Genomic DNA, 17,317 nt, shown 5'->3' with positions numbered 1-17,317 from the left:
AAGACATTTTGATGACATTCAGGACATCAAGGGTAATATGATGATAGCTCTGATGGCCATTCCAGAAAAAGAGTTCCAAAATTGCTTTGAAGGGTTGACTAGGTGCTGGTGTCGGTGCATAGCTCCCCAAGGAGAGTACTTCGAAGGTGACCATAGTGATGCTCAGCAGTGAGGTATGTAGCACTTTTTCTAGGATGAGTTTGCAAACTTAATTGTCAAGCCTCAGTATGCTCACCTTTCTAACAAGTTTCCAAATTGTTTTTCAAAGTGTACCACTTTACACTTCCACCAGCAATGTATGAACATTGCAGTTGCTCCACATCAGTGCCAACACGTGATATTTTCAGTCTTCTTTTAGCCATTCCCATTTGTGTAGGGTGGTATCTCATTGTGGTTTTAATTTGCATTTTTCGTAAGACTGCAAATGTTGAATACCTGTGCATGTCCTTATTGGCCATTGGTGTATCTTTCTTTGTGATGTGTTTATTCAAGTCTTTTGTCCCTTTTAAAATGTGTCTTCCATTTTTGAATTGTAGAGTTGTTTTATAAATAAATATATATATATATATATAATTTAGATATAAGTCGTTTATCAGATATTTATATTGTATTTTCTCCCTGTCTGTGGCTTGCCTTTTCATTTTCTTAGTTTCTTTTTGAAGAGCAGATGTTTTAAATTTTGAGTCCAATTACCAGTTTCTTTTTTATAGTTGGTGCATTTTGCATCCTAAATGATCTCTGCCTACCCTAAGGTCTTGAAGATTTTCTCCTGTGTTTTCTTATGAATAGTTTTAGCTTTATGTTTAGGTCCCTGATCTGCTTTAAGTTTGTTTTTGTGTAGGGTTATGAGTTAAAATTTAAGATTCATATTTTCCATGATGGGATCCAGTTAATCCAGTCTTTTATCTGTGGTAGGCTCACAGACTTGTGATATTTCATTAACAGCAGGAAATATATATATATATATATATATATATATATATATATATATATATACACATATCTGCAATGTTTAACATATTGTTTGATGTGTACATTAGACTTATTTAAAACATCATGGCTGTGTATTAAAATTTTTATTTTGAATAATTTTTATTTTTATTATCACTATACACATTATATATGTTATTTTGCATATTATTTATATATTGATTTTTGGTGAAATGCTTAGATTTTGCAAAGCTGAAAGTATATATTAAATCTTTGGTTAGCACAGAGTCCGGAATCTTCATAACTGATCCATAATAAAACAGCTGGATACTGATCAGGGTTGTGTTAAGGCACATGCCTATTCCTTTGATTGTGGTCCTCTTTGTCTCACCTTACCTTGACAATTTTCCTTTACTGTTAAACTAGAAGGAAAACAAATTTCTCCTGTAGGAATCAGGTCAGTATATGAAAGAGATAAAAGAATTGGTTTAGCTCACAGATTCTTTCTTTATCTTTTTTACTTTTTTCCATTCTGTTTATTTTTTCTGTGAGCCAAGGTCTTTTTTCCCTTTGAACTCTTTCCTTTTTGACTCCCTTTTTGGAGAAGAGATGTAGGTGCTCTGCAAACATCTCCTTTCTTTATATAGTCTGTTTCCTGCATATAATTTCCTGAGAATGAAATTGGATTTCTCTAGTTTACTGTGGGCGGCTTATAGCCTAATGTCCCAAAGTGTTTTAATTGGAGGGGGGAGTGTTAAACACCAGTTAGAACCGAAAACAGAGGGTGAGGGGGACTTCATATTATGAATAAATTGCATAAATGCAAATGTGCTTTCCTTTCGTCTCCTCTCTAATACTTCATCTTTTCCAGTTTATCTTAGCTATTTTTAATCTTGAAGCAATTCTAATCTACCTCTCCAGTGAGAAACCAATATATGTGACTTTTTGGTGTTCTTGTGTTTGTTTTGTTCGTGGGGTTAGTGCTGTCATTTTGTATATGGATTTCATGTGCTACCTTGTGTTTCTGCAGAAAGAATACAGTCCATTACTAATATGTAATTACTGTTTTTTTCTCTTCCTTGTCTCCTTACCCTGTGGTTCTTGTGCAGGTCTTGTTCAGCGTTGTGTGATCATCCAGAAGGATGACAATGGATTTGGGCTGACGGTCAGTGGAGACAATCCTGTCTTCGTACAGTCTGTCAAAGAAGGCAAGGCATTTTTTAAAACAGTCTTGTCACTGTTTTACAAACAGTAAGAATAGAAAAACCTAAATAATGTCTATAGACCAGAATAAAATAATAACATACACTGTGGGTTTTATGGCCTGATGTGCTAGATTTGTCTTTTATGTCATAGTTTTAGGCATGGATTTACCCCAGTTGATTTTCTTTGTACTTTATAGAAAGAAAACAGTTCTTACGTAGTTTTAGAAATCATAGGACTCTATGGTCATGATACTTTATGCATCATCACTTACAGAAGTTTGTGCAGTATTATTTCTTTATGGCACTAGAGATATTTTGGTAGAGACAGATTAATCAGAAAGGCTCAAAAATATCAATTATTTTCCCCAAACAACATCTGCTATTACTATGATTGAATGCTTCCTTTATGTTGGGTGGTGTAATTTGAGGTAGGTGTTTTTTATCCCCATTTTATAGGTGATATTAAGGCTTGGAGTAAAAAAACAAAACAAAACAAAAAAACATAAAATCAATCTAAGGTCACATAACCAGTGAGTGACAGGGGCAGCATTTGAACATAAAAGTGTCTGACTTTATAGCCCGTGTTCTTAACCACTTTGTTATGCTGCCTCGCTTTCAAGAAGATTATCAGTGAAAGCAAATTAATTACAGTTTAAGTAATTAATTTCTCTTACAGATGGAGCAGCCATGCGGGCTGGAGTACAGACAGGTGATAGAATCATCAAGGTAAGGAAAAGACTATCATAGAATTTATGGTAGAATTAAAAAACAGAGTATATTAGGCATATTTTGATTTTTTTCACTTGGAATTTTATAAAAAGCATCACATTACATATGATGGATTTGTGGATGATAAAAGCTTATTCCATTTATTTTACAATTAATATTATACTTTACTGAAAGGCATAATGAAAGGCTTGAATAAATGGAATCATATATGTTCTTGGATAGGAGAGTAACTCACTGTTGTGAGTATCATTTCTCTCCATATTAATTTGTTAGCAAGAAATTCTCATCAAAATATACTAATAGAATTGGAAGGTGTACCATTACTTGTCAAACTGATTTTTCTTCCACATGAACTTTACAAAGTTATAAGAATACCTAAAAAAAAAAAAAAAAAAAAAGTGTGTTATTTATATGGGTATGTTTGAGGTGAGATGGTGTGGATTAATTTTAAAGCAAGTCACTCTTGTCCACCTGTCAGTGGAGCACAATAGAGTCCAGAAACAGGCTTGAATTCTGATCAGTAAGGAAAGAATGGATTAGTCAGTAATTACTTTTGAGACAATTGACTAATCTGATTACTTAAAATCAAATTACTATACACTAAAAGACACCATGAACATATTCACAAGGAACAATCTGGAAAAATATATTTAAAATATATTACAGAGTATATCCTTAATTATAAAGAACACTTTTCAATTACTAAGAAAAGAATAAATAGTCAAATGGAAAAAATGGGCAAAGAATTTTATTAGGTAATTCCCCAAAGTAATTGAAATAAATAATATATTAATACAGGTATGTCCAACCTCACTGATAAAGATAAGTGAAAATATATTTGGTCATCAGAAATTTAAAGGTTGATAATACACATTAGGTATAGTTTGGGTATGGTGAAATGGCTACTCATAAGCTTGTTGGTGAGCATAAATTAGGTAAAATCTGTTTAGATGGAAATTTATAAATAGGAATCAAAAGTTATATACTCTAAGTATATAACCTTTGACCAGCAATTTTGCTTTTAGGAACATATCTAAGAAAATAAGTGTACTAGTGTGAAGTGATATGTGTACAGGGAAATTCATTTCAGCTTTATCATATTGAAAACTTGTAAACAACCTAAATATACATAAACTGAGAGCTAGAAAAAGAAATTGTATTTTATCTGCAGCTTTGAAAAAGAATAGATTAGGTCTGTATCTATAATAAAAGATATCCATAATACAATAAAAACTATTAATTTGCAGGAAAAAGCAGTTATAATGTATGTGCATATGTGTCTGTTTATGTGGTATGTATATGCTAGAACAGTGTCTCTAAGATTAAACACCATGGTTAACAGTGATCAACTCTGGTGGGCATGATGAGTATACTTTGACTTCTATTTTATACACTGATATATTTGAACTTGTAAATATTTGTATTACTTGTGTCAGAGAACAAAGAATGTGAAATCCATGTTTGATATTTTTACCTTAATTTTTTTTGTTTAGTGGAGATTCTGGATAACATTTAGCCAGTCTGAAAATCACTTTTTTTAATTAGTTTCTGGTGTACAAAGCAATGTAATAGTTAGACATTTACACCCCTCACAAAGTGATAACCTCCCCCAATCTACTACCCCTCTGACATCATCTATAGCTGTTACAATACCATTGACTGTATTCCCTATGCTATACTCCACATCCCATGACCGTACACACACACACACACACACACACACACACACACACACACACACACACTTACATACTTACATATATATGTATATATATTCTGGTTCACATTCAGTGTTACTCAACTTCAGCTTCAGGTATGTAGCTCAGTGGTCAGGCATCTACACAGTCTATGAAGTGATCTCTCTGATAAGTCCAGTGCCATCTGGCACCCTATATAATCTTTACAACATTATTGATTGTATTCCCCAAACTGTATCTCATATCCCCGTGACGATATTGTGAGTACTAATTTGTGCTTTCTAATCGCTTTACCTTCTACTCTGTCCCCAGCCTTTTACACTCTTTCTAGTAACCATCAGTTGTTGTTTTTTCCCCTGTATCTCTGAGTCTACTTCTGTTTTTTTGTTTTTTCGTTTATTCTGTTCTTTAGATAGCACATATAAGTGAGATCATCTGGTATCTGTCTTTCTCAGACTGACTTATTTCACTCAGCATAATGCTCTTTAGGTCCATCTACATTGTTGCAAATGGTAAGATTAGGTCATGATGGGAAACTAAAAGTAAGTTGAATATTACTTTGGAAATATTGCTTATTTTTTCGTCTTTTAAAAAATATATTATGATTTCGACAAATCAATGAATTTGTAATTAAAAGCAAAGAGATATTTTCTATTTGCGAGAGCCCTTCATTGTGAAGGATTTGTAAAATCTGTTTCATGGTATGTTTTGTCATCTGTCATCATGGGTGAATACATTGTAATGCCCTTTTAAATTGAGGCCTTTTTTTGTGTTCAAGTCTATGATGTTGCTCAGTATACCACATAGAACAGTGGAAAAAGTGAATATTGAACCAAATATATACATATTTTAATATATACATAGACCTGCTTAATATTACAATTGGTTATATTATGTATAGTAATTCCTGAAGTCAGTTTATCCATTGTCTCATTAGAATTTATCTGACATATACTATTTTCACTTTCTTGTAGGTGAATGGAACTTTGGTGACTCACTCAAACCATTTGGAGGTGGTGAAGCTAATTAAATGTAGGTGAATGTTACTTGTTTTAATTGTTTTCTGAAACCCTTAAATTGAAGATCAGCAAACATTTTCTGTAATAGACCAGATAGTAAATATTTAATGGGCCATATGGTTTATTACTTGACTTTGTTATTGTAGCACCAAAGCAGCCATAGACACTATGTAAATGAATGGGTGTGGCAGTGTTTCAATTAAACTTTAATTGCCAAAACAGTCTTTGGGCTAGGTTTAAGCCCCTTGGCTAGAGTCTACTTATCCCTACATTAAAGGTGAAAGTTCTTAACTAAATAACTATCTTCTGTCAATTTCATACATGTGGCTGATTATAATATTCTTGTCATTCTTGGTAATACTGAAAGCATATATTTGAAAGAAATGTATGAGTCACCTGAGAGGGAGGAGATTGAGAAATTGGACGCAATGGCCTGGATGAACTGAAATGGAACTTGAAAAATCATCTAGCATAATCACTTTTCCTTAGATAAGTAAATGATTAAATAATCTAGGGTAGTGTGACCTTCTCTTGGAAAGCTCCAGGGTTAAGAATTTATCATCTTCTGCATCAGACTATACCCAGTAAAGTAGACTTTAGAGATAGCTGTTTGTGACCAAGCAGAAACACTACAGTGTTATTTAATTCTATTTCTTGTCATTGAATGGACATCTTTAGAATAAATTCAATGAACTGAATTCCTTTTTAGACTTCTTATTATTTAAATAAAGCAATCCATGAATTCCTTTACCTTTTCATTGCAGTTTTAAATGGTCACTTTGATCATACTTCTTAATTTTAGTATATTTTAAAAGAAATGTGACGATCAAAATTAGATCCCCATACTTGAATACATTTAATATTTAATAAGATTGTAATTTATAAATTTTATGTACTACATAAACAGGAGGGTTTATGATAATATATGTATATGCCAAATAAACTAAGTGTTGCAGAGTATGAAAAGCAAGACTTTTTTAGCTTTTTAAGTTATATATTTCACTCATTCCAATATAATTATAATTTTTACTTAAAAAATTAAATCTTAGGACTAGAGCAATAGATTGCTTATCTATTAACGAGAGCCTAGCTAAAAACTTAAAGTAAGCATAAAGCACTCTGAGTATCCAAACAGATATAAATTTGAAATGCCTAAAACCTGTGTTCTATACTTACAATGTTACGGCTACCAGGACCGGAAAGAACCCAGGTGGCACTCAGAGAGATAGGAAGGTCAGCTTTATTATGCCGGCGGGCTCAGAGGGATCCTTCCCAAAATACTGAGCCCCTGGCAAGGTTTTCAGCAGGTTTTTATGAGTTGGGGACTTCCTGGAATTGGGCAAGGCATAGGTGTCTTCTGGTGATTGGCTCAGGGTGTGGCTTGGAGGGGGTTATGCGGAAGTGGGCTGGGGCTTAGGCTGGGGACTTCTCTCTTTGCTTGGGCCACCATTTTAGGTCAGTTTTTCCATCAATAATAGAGCTCTCTCAGATATTCTAGACATAATATAAGTGATCAAATTAAAGTAGTTTAAAACAACTTAAGAGAAGACGAGAAGAACTAGGAAGCTATTGGAGGCAAGCACGTGTTTAAGTAAATAAGATATGTAGATGACTTTCTTAGAAATAACATTGAAAACTCTTAAAAAGTGTATATAATAAAAATTCCCCCAAACATAGCATTGTTGATACCGGTAATTAAGTATAAAAAGAAAAAGGTTTTAGAACCTCAAACATAGTGAAATAACTGACATTGAGTTCCATGGTAGGGTTAAATTGGGGGAAAAGTGTGAAATACATGTGAAAATTCTATTGAAAAGTCTGAGAGAAAGATTTTTGTCATTTCAAGGTCAGTTATCTAAAGAAGTCCTTTATTTGGAAAGTCTCATTTCTTCTTGATGCTAGATAAATAATGAATGTCTTTTGTTGAGTCTTGCTGGTTATGGTTAATTTTTGCTTTCTATATTCCCCCCACCCCCCAATAATATACCCAGTGACTTTCTGTCTTCTCCAAATTTTTAAAATTAAAACTCACTATATTTACTGTGTCCACCACCCCCTCAGTTTTTATAGGGTATTTTCTGTCATATTTATTTTGTAAAGTTAATTTAAAAATGCATCATTATATTCCAGAAAATTAAACTCTGCCTAATTATTATATTCTTAAATTCTGATTTTTTAAAATTTGCATTTAAGAAACTAAACATAGCCATTAATAGATGGTTGATATTAACTCAGTCTTCTCTAATTAAAAAAATATTGGGGAGGTTATAAATTTTATTTGCTTTTAAGTAATATTTAATCTTATGAGTAGTACTTTGTTATCTGAAAATGGCATTGTTCTTTAGGTTCTGAGAGGCGTCACAAATTGGATTATTTTTATGTGGAGAAGTGGTTAGCAGATGATGAAACTTTCTCACATAACTAGATCTTTTAGACCTATCAAAGACTAAGTAGCGAAATGCTGTAAAAATTTTTTTTACAATTTTATTTTCCCTTCCCTCCCCTTTCTTCCATCTCTCCACCCCAAGCTGGTTCCTATGTAGCTCTCACTGTTCAGGGACGCCCACCTGGGTCGCCCCAGATTCCACTTGCCGATTCTGAAGTAGAGCCATCACTCGTTGGACACGTGTCTCCCATCATGACATCCCTTCATTCACCTGGACCATCTGGGAATATGGAGAGAATTACTAGTCCTGTGCTCATGGGGGTAAGAGTGGGAAAACATCTTTGTAAATGCTGAGTTGCGTAATGCCTTTGCTTTATATTATTAAGAGGTTTGCAGTAGATTCTAGAAAAGAACTTCCTAATATAAAAATTATATAATACAGTTGACCCTTGCACAACATGAATTTGAACTGCACAGGTCCGTCCATTATACACAGATTTTTTTTTTTAAATAAATACATACTGTACTGTAAATGTATTTTCTCTGCCTTAATAACATTTTCTTTTCTCTAGCTTACATTATTGTAAAAATACAGTATGTTATCAATAAGGCTTCCAGTCAACAGTAGACTATTCGTACTTTAAGTTTTGGGGGAGTCAAAAGTTATATGCAGATTTTTGACTGTGCATGGGGGTTAGCACCCCTAACCCCCACATTGGTCAACTGTAATTTGGAGTGATTACTGAATATTGGGATAGCAGATTTAATTGAACAAATAAACACCTACCTATACAAAACAGTTTGCCACTCATAAGATATCCTATGTTCAAGGTCCTTATTTATCTTAGAATATATACTTTATGAGGACAGGGTTTTTTTGTTTTGTTTATTGTTGAGACCCTAGTGTCTGAAATAAGTGCTTAGTACTTGGCATACTTAACAAACCTTTGTTGTTTGAGATTTAATCAAGAGTATACAAGTAATTGTAATACAAAGGCAGAATGTGACATAAGGTAAAAACTGTTAAGTTCTATAAGGACTCGAAGGAGAAAGCACATTCAGTTGTGATAAGGAAGGACTTTATGGAAAGCTATTATTTGAATTGAGCCTTGAAAAACAGGTACATTTAAGTAGTGGCAATGGAGCGGGAGGCAACCCAGGTAGAGGAAGTAGAGGTGAAGAGCCAAGAAAGCACCAAATATTTTGGGGAAGTAGCCAGGACTCTTGTTTGGCTGGTGCCTGTTAAGAATTTATGTAGTGAGAGTTGAGCTTGAAAAAAGTAAGACTATATATTTTGAAAAATCACAACTCCCAGGCTAATTTACATGTAACTACCCTGTTTCCCCAAAAATAAGACCTAGCTGGACAATCAGCTCTAATGCATCTTTTGGAGCAAAAATTAATATAAGACCCAGTATTATATTATGTATTATATTATATTAATATAATATTATATTATTATATTAGTCCTGGTCTTATAGTAAAATAAGACCGGGTCTTATATTAATTTTTGCTCCAAAAGACGCATTAGAACTGATTGTTCGGCTAGGTCTTCTTTTCGGGGAAACAGAGTAGATAGGCAGTAAGATCCATTACGTTTTTTTTTTTTTTTTTTGAGCAAAAGAGTGCTGTGATTATAACAGGATTTTAGGAAGATTAATTCGATAAAATAAAGGGTTGTGAAACAAGTGGAGACAGTGGGAAAATAAAGGGATGTGAAACAAATGGAGACAGTGGGAGATGAGGTTAGGGAGCTATGTTACTTCTATTTCAGGTAGGAAGTACTAGGAATTCATGGGGATTGATAATAAAGATCCAAAGAAGGGAAAGTATAAAATAGTATTCTTATACTTAAGGCAACTTCATTTCTCCAACTAATATCAATATTTACTGTTTTGTTCAATCTAATTTAGTAAAAGTGAAAAGGGCTGAAATTTCTCTGTAATCTTTAAGTGTCATGTCTAAAAGTCTGTCCTTGTAACTGCTGGAAATAAAGAAAATCTTAATAGGTATTGAAAATTGGAATTGGTGCCTAACCTTGTCTCATTTTCGCTGTTTATTTCAGCTTCAGTTTCCCTGTATTGCTTCTTTTTTCTTTATCTTTTTTCAGGAGGAGAACAATGTGGTTCATAACCAGAAAGTAGAAATTCTGAGAAAAATGTTACGGAAAGAACAGGAACGGCTACAGGTACTAATTTACAAAAGGGCTGCTTACATTAAAAATGTGAGTGTGCATAGTTGAGTTGGTATAATCATAATCAAGCAGTATTGTAATCAGTACTATCAGCTATTTGATTAAGAATGGACTTTTTCTATATTTTCTTGGCATAAGTAATTCTCAAAATATTTTTATAACTTTTCAGTTATTGCAGGAAGATTATAACCGAACACCTGCCCAAAGATTATTAAAAGAGATCCAAGAGACCAAGAAACACATTCCTCAACTCCAGGAACAGTTATCTAAAGCCACAGGCTCTGCTCAGGTAGCATCACCATTAAAAGTGTTGGCCAACTTTTTGCATGAATTCTGGGAATGTGTCAAAGAACGTTGCAGTTATCTTTTTTGAAGTTATTTTTCTAGTATAGACCAACATGATATCCTGTGTAGGACATTACAGAACTGATTAACTAAAAGAAATGTGGACTTCTGATTATTTGCTTATTCCTGATGTAATGTTTCTATGTTTCATAATAATTTTAAAGAATTCACTGCTTATGCTTTGATGTGACAAATTACAAAAATATATTTAGAAATACACATTTATATTTTTGAGGGTTGTTCTGTCAATGTAAAACAGAATGGCAGTTATGTTTTTAAGTTGGTATGTATGATTTTACAAATTGACAAACATTGTGCTAAGTCCACAGACAAGCATTTTATTTAGTCTGCATAACAATCCTGATATTAGATACTGTTGTTTTCCCCCATTATACATACATATTCAAAGAAATTCAGAGAGATAAATAACTTCTCTGAGATCATGTAGCTCAAAAATGATGAAACTGGAATTTTATTTATTTATTTATTGGGGTGACAATTGTTAGTAAAATTACATAGACTTCAGGTGTACAGTTCTATATTACATCATCTATAAATCCTGTTGTGTGTTCACCACCCAGAGTCAGTTCTCCGTCCATCACCATATATTTGATCCCCCTTGCCCTCATCTCCCACCCCCCACCCCCCTTACCCTCTGGTAACCACTAAACTATTGTGTCTATGAGGTTTTGTTTCTCATTTGTTTGTCTTGTTCTTTTGTTGTTTTTGGTTTATATACCACATATCAGTGAAATCATATGCTTCTCTGCTTTTTCTGTCTTGACCTATTTCACTTAACATACTCTCAAGATCCATCCATGTTGTCACAAATGTTCCTATATCATCTTTTCTTACCACTGAATAGTATTCCATGGTGTATATGTACCACAACTTCTTTATCCATTCATCTATCGAAGGACATTTTGGTTGTTTCCATGTCTTGGCCACTGTAAACAAAGCTGCAATGAACATTGGAGCACACATGCCTTTATGGATAAATGTTTTCAGATTTTTTGGGTAGATACCCAGGAGAGGGATTGCTGGGTCATGTGGTAATTCTATTCATAATTTTTGAGAAACCTCCACACTGCCTTCCATAGCGGCTGCACCAATCTGCATTCCCACCAACAGTGTATGAGGGTTCCTAGTTCTCCACAGCCTCTCCAACACTTGTTACTATTTGTCTTGTTGATGATAGCCATTCTGACTGGGGTGAGGTGATATCTCATTGAGGTTTTCCCTGGCTGCCTTGAGGATTCTTTCTTTGTCGTTGATTTTAGACAGCTTCAATACAATGTGCCTTGGAGAAGGCCTGTTGGGATTCAGGTAACTAGGTGTTCTATTTGCTTCTTGGATTCGAGGGTCCAGTCCTGTCCACAAATTTGGGAAGTTCTCATCGACAATTTGTTTGAATATATTCTCTGTTCCCTTCTCTCTTTCTTCTCCTTCTGCTATGCCCATTATTCTTATATTGCTCTTTCTGATGGAGTCAGAAAGTTCTTGTAGAGTTCTTTCATTTCTTTTAAGTCTGAAGTCTCTTACTTCTTCCATCCGTGTCATTTCCAGGTTTCTATCTTCGATGTCACTGATTCTTTCCTCCATCTGGTCAACTCTACTACCTAAGCTGAGTATTTCATTCTTAATTTCTTCTATTGTGTTCTTAATCTCCAGAAATTCTATTTGGTTCTTTTTAAAAATTTCAATCTCTTTTGTAAAATGTTCATATTGTTTGATTGTGTTTCTGAGTTCATTTAACTGCCTTTCTGTGTTTTCTTGCATCTCTTTGAGTTTTTTAAGAACTGCAATCTTGAAATCTGTGTCATTTAAGTCACATGTTTCCATATCTTTAAGTTCCTTTTCTGGAGACTTTTCACTTTCTTTCTGAGCTGTCTTGTTGCCTTGGTTATTCATGGCAATTACTGATTTATTCTCTTCCTAGACATCTACAGGAGTGGCTTCTGTAACAGGTTGATAGGAAGAGGTCTTCCTTTTTTTTCCAGTACTTCTCGGTAAAATGTTTTATTTTCTCTCCTACTACAGCCTTTTTTTCTCTCTCAAACTGTAGCGCTGTTTTCTCTGCACTATTCCAGTTTCTCACACAATGGGGGGATTCCCTGGGAGACAGGCTTCTCCTCTGTTAAGAGTTCACCTGGGTATGCAGAGAGCTTTTGAAGTTCCAAAACTCTTCCTGCACCAGATTCAGAGCCCATGTGTTTCAGCTGTTCTGTTTACTCCTTCAGGGATCCGCCCAGATAGGTGGGGACAGGGGCGGGGTGAGTTGTGAGAGGTGGCCCAGAGAAATGGCGGCGGCGACCACCACCACAGCCGGTCCTGCTTCCACAGCTCCCTCCCCTTTGCCGGAACTAGTTGGGCTGCGAATCTGTGTCTGCGGTCCACAGTTCTCAGAACAGCAAACATTCTGTTCTTTTGATCTGACACTGCTACTGTTCAGTTTCTAGCACCGGGCAGGTGGGGGCGGGGCGAGCTCTGGGAGGGGAGGGAGGGGGCGGCCAGTCTCAGTGCCTAAGGCTCCGTTCTCTGCTCGGCAGTGAGGGCCCAAACCACCGTTTTCAGCCTTCTTCCCTCAGTCTTTTCTCCGAGGTCTCTGCCGTGAGCGTTGGGTTCAGCCGTGTTATATGCTGCTAGCTCAGCCCTGTGGGCTATAAGCGGAGCCCTAGCAGTCCGAGTTCTTCCCTCTCCCGCAGCTGCAGTAGCTCCGGGAAGCAGCGAGCTCGGAGCACTGAGCTAGGTCTACGTCCTGTGCCCGCGCAGCTTCGTTTCTGCACTGCTCCCTTCCCTCCTCCCTTCCCTCCTCCCCTGCTGGTGCTATTCTCCCACCTGTAGGTGACTTCGGTTGTGGGTCTCTTCGTCTTGCCTGTCTGCTGTGCAGGGAGACCTTTATGTTGTTAGAGTTGTTCGATTAGTTGTAAATTCCAGGGGAGATTTACAGAGGCTCACCTCACGCCGCCATTTTGATGATCAACCTGGAATTTAAACCCAGTCTAATGAATTTAAAGCACATTCACATTTTTAATGACTACATTTTTATTGTAATTTTGAAATAGATTTCAACAGAATTTGCTACATAGATATAAGCATGGAGATAATTGTCTCATTAGATAAAAAACAGAACTCAGAGTTTGTATGTCAACCAGATTTTTGTTCTGTAATATTAAAATTTGGGATATAAAAAGCTCCTTTTGCTTCATGTTAAAGCAAAATGGATAAATTGCCTATGCTGTTTAAAATGAGGAATAGCCGTTTGTTTGCTGTTCTTGTTGGATTCATTAGAACTAAAAGGATTTTTTCACCTAGCCTGATCGGCTCATTTTAAAGTTAAAAAAATCGTGCTGTGGCTGTGAAAACTAGATTCTAATGACTTGCATCGGTTAAATCACTGACACAAAGCCACACAGTTGTTAGGTCTCCTGACTTACTAGTTTAGTGTTCTTTCTGTTATATGTTATTTATTTTTTTATTACTTTCAGCCCATTAACTATATGAAGGTTTGAGTATCATGCCTCAGTAATGTTGACAGTTTTATATTGTTATTATTGAGCAAGGACAACATGCTTACTCTATTCGAATAGTCGAAATGTGGTTCTTGATGCAAAAGCTTACAATATATGCTATAGCATTGTGTCCCAGTATTAGCAATTTATTGAAATTCTAAAGTGTTGGAAGGTAGTGAACCAGAAGTTATAGTGTAATAATCTTTACTAATTGGTAGGCAATATAAATGATATAATTTAACAAATTATTTTATCTTTATGCTCTTTTTGGAAGTTTTCTTTCTCTTTACTAAGTTAGCTGTCTTTAAGGTACTTGCCATTTTAGAACCAAAGAATTTGTAGTTTTATGTTTTTAACTTTTAGAGCTTTAAGCGTTCTTTTTTATATTAGTTTCAGGTGTACAGAACATTATAATTAGACATTTACACCTCTCACAAAGAGATAACCTCCAAAGTCTACTACCCTTCTGACATCGTATATAGCTGTTGCAATACCACTGACTATATTCTCTATTAAGCGTTCTTGATCACATCAAACTGGCCAACTTTTAGCAGTTTCCATTTAGATTGTGATTCAACTCTATTTCTTTATACAATCAATAATATCAATAATGAACGTGTTTTTTTAAAAGTGTTTGTGTGTTTAATCTGTTTTAGGATGGAGCTGTAGTTACATCTTCCAAGCCTTTAGGTGACACACTAACAGCCAGTGAGGTCGAAGCAGAGCCTGGTGATGAACTCTTCAGAACTGACTATGGCAGTGGAGATGCCTCTTGGCCCAGTAGTGACAGTGCAGATGTAAGTATTCTACATCTTTATCTTCTTGTGTTCTTTATAGCCACTCTCTAGATTTACTTTTAATTTATGTGACTTAGACGTGTTCTCTTATTACTTACTTTTAAATCATTGCCGTCTTTAATGTAGCAATTTGATAAGCAGAAATTCTGGATACTGTTGTGCGAGGTTGGACAATTAAGTTTGTGAACTCATCCTAGAAAAAGTGCTACATACCTCTTTGCTGAATATCACTACAGTCATCTTCTAAGTACTCCCCTTGGGAAACTATGCACTGATGTCAGCGCCTAGTCCACCCTTCAAAGCAATTTTGGAATTCTTTTTCTGAAATGGCCATCAGAGCTGTCGTCGTATTACCCTTGATGTCCTGAATGTCATCACAATGTCTTCCTTTCAATATTTCCTTTATCTTCGGGTAAAGAAAGAAGTCATTGGGGGCCAGATCAGGTGAGTAGGGAGGGTGTTCCAATACAGTTATTTGTTTACTGGCTAAAAACTCCCTCACAGACAGTTCCGTGTGAGGTGGCACATTGTCGTGATGTAAGAGCCATGAATTGTTGGACAGAAGTTCAGGTCATTTTTGTCTCACTTTTTATGCAGCCTTTTCAACACTTCCAAATAGTAAGCTTGGTTAATTGTTTGTCCAGTTGGTATAAATTCGTAATGAATAATCCCTCTGACATCAAAACAGGTTAGCAACATTGTTGCAACAAGTTCTCAAACTTAATTGTGAGACCTCGTATATGAGTTTTTAATTTTAGCGTTCACTTTTTCCCATGGACACCCATTGTCAAATGTTTCTTTTGAGGAGATGGATTTCCCAGCAGGCATGTTGTTGTAGGTAGAAGTTAATAATGCCAGTGCTTTCTTACTGGACTGAGAGGTCGAGTGTTGATATATCTTTAAGAGCATGTTATGGTATTGGCAGAAAAACAGACACACAAGCCAATGGAATAGAATTGAAAACCCAGAAATAAACCCACATCAATATAGACAGATAATTTTCGACGAAGAAGCCAAATACATACAATGAAGAAAAGAAAGCCTTTTCAATAAATGGTTCTGGAAAAATTGGAAAGCCACATGAAATAGAATGAAACTGGACTGTCATCATGTACCACAATTGACTCAAAATGGATCAAAGACCTAAACATAAGACCTGAAACAATAAAGTGCATAGAAAACATAGGTACTAAACTTACGGACCTTCGGTTAAAAGATTTAATGAATTTGACCTCAAAGGCAAGGGAAGTAAGAGCTAAAGTAAGTGAATGGGACTATATCAAACTTAAAAGCTTTTGCAGAGCAAAAACCATCAACAAAACAAAGAGGCAACGAACCAAATTGGAGAAGATATTTGCAAATATAGCCTCAGATAAGGGGCTAATGTCCAAAATATATAAGGAACTCATATAACTCAACAACAAAAAGACAAACATTCCAATTAAAAAATGGGCAGAGGAGGACAGAGACATGCGCGCACCAGAGCCAGCTGGGACTGGGGCCAACTGCCACCATCACCATTACCCTCCCACTCGTCCCTCAGCCGCTTCTCCTCGCCTTGGAGGTGAGGTTGCAGCTGCCTCTGGCCTGGTAGCGGCCTTGAGGATGTGTGGCGACCCAGAGGCTGCCGCAGAACCGAGGTCAAGGCCACCGTCCTTGTCCCCAGCGGTCCTGCCCAGTACCGGACTCGGTGACACAACTACAAAAAAGTATTTATGGAATTCTAATCAATAGAGATGGATGATGCAGTTCAAATAACTAAGGTCAGTATGGATTCCTGGTTCATTATTCTGCTTGGCTCTGATAACATGTCAATGCCAACAATGCAATCACAGTTTCACCTTCAGTAGATGTGACAAGATCTATTAAACCATGGACAATAAAAGAAGAGACTAGAACTTTAAATACTACTTCTACATAACTTTTTTCATGATACCAACATTCAGCCCAAATCTAACTCGGGGATCCACCTATGTAACCACTGTCAATTCTTCAGACTCTGACAATGGGACCACAAGAATAGCAAGCACCAATTCTGTGGTCACTACAATTTCACCAAATGGAACATGGCTTGCAGATAACCAGTTCACAGATGCCAGAACAGAACCTTAGGGAGGGTATTCTAGCACCACAGCAGCCACTGTAAAAACTTCCCCTCCTTAAGGTAATTCTGACTTGAAGGACAGAAAAGTACCTGTTACATACTAAAGATTCCAGAAAGAAAAAACCATTCCCTGTCTCATGGAAGAAACACATAAACACCAAGAATCAAAAGTCCACTCAGCTACGTGCTATTGGGTATACCACACACCGTGCTGTGAGAGAGCTTAAAAGACTCATTGTACCTGGGGTGTGGGAACAAGGCATGGAGGTAAGCTTTGGGCAGTTTACATTAATGTAATAATTGAGGAAAATGAGGATGTACCAAATCGGATAAAACAAGGAGACATGAAAGAGCAAGTCATGTGTTTGTGGAACTGTGCAGAGTTGACATGCATGAGGT

At 35.9% G+C, this 17,317-nt stretch overlaps 1 protein-coding gene across 8 annotated transcripts in view; it reads left to right on the top strand.

Moving 5' to 3' along the window:
- ARHGEF12 (Rho guanine nucleotide exchange factor 12) overlaps nucleotides 1-17,317 on the top strand; it is a 166,400-nt gene that overhangs the window by 66,715 nt on the left and 82,368 nt on the right. For 7 of the 8 annotated variants that reach the window (XM_019718206.3, XM_019718207.3, XM_019718209.3 and 4 more), the window contains 7 exons: nucleotides 2,040-2,138; nucleotides 2,812-2,861; nucleotides 5,536-5,593; nucleotides 8,109-8,287; nucleotides 10,077-10,154; nucleotides 10,330-10,449; nucleotides 14,674-14,814. In XM_019718206.3, the coding sequence (XP_019573765.2) occupies nucleotides 2,040-2,138; nucleotides 2,812-2,861; nucleotides 5,536-5,593; nucleotides 8,109-8,287; nucleotides 10,077-10,154; nucleotides 10,330-10,449; nucleotides 14,674-14,814 (725 nt within the window). The remainder of the gene's footprint in view (nucleotides 1-2,039; nucleotides 2,139-2,811; nucleotides 2,862-5,535; nucleotides 5,594-8,108; nucleotides 8,288-10,076; nucleotides 10,155-10,329; nucleotides 10,450-14,673; nucleotides 14,815-17,317) is intronic. The other variant, XM_074335326.1, reaches the window with a different exon arrangement.

This window comes from Rhinolophus sinicus, chromosome 14, assembly GCF_057876585.1.
Source record: "Rhinolophus sinicus isolate RSI-liver-muscle chromosome 14, RSI-T2T, whole genome shotgun sequence".
Taxonomy (NCBI): domain Eukaryota; kingdom Metazoa; phylum Chordata; class Mammalia; order Chiroptera; family Rhinolophidae; genus Rhinolophus; species Rhinolophus sinicus.
This window is presented reverse-complemented; position numbering and strand designations above follow the sequence as displayed.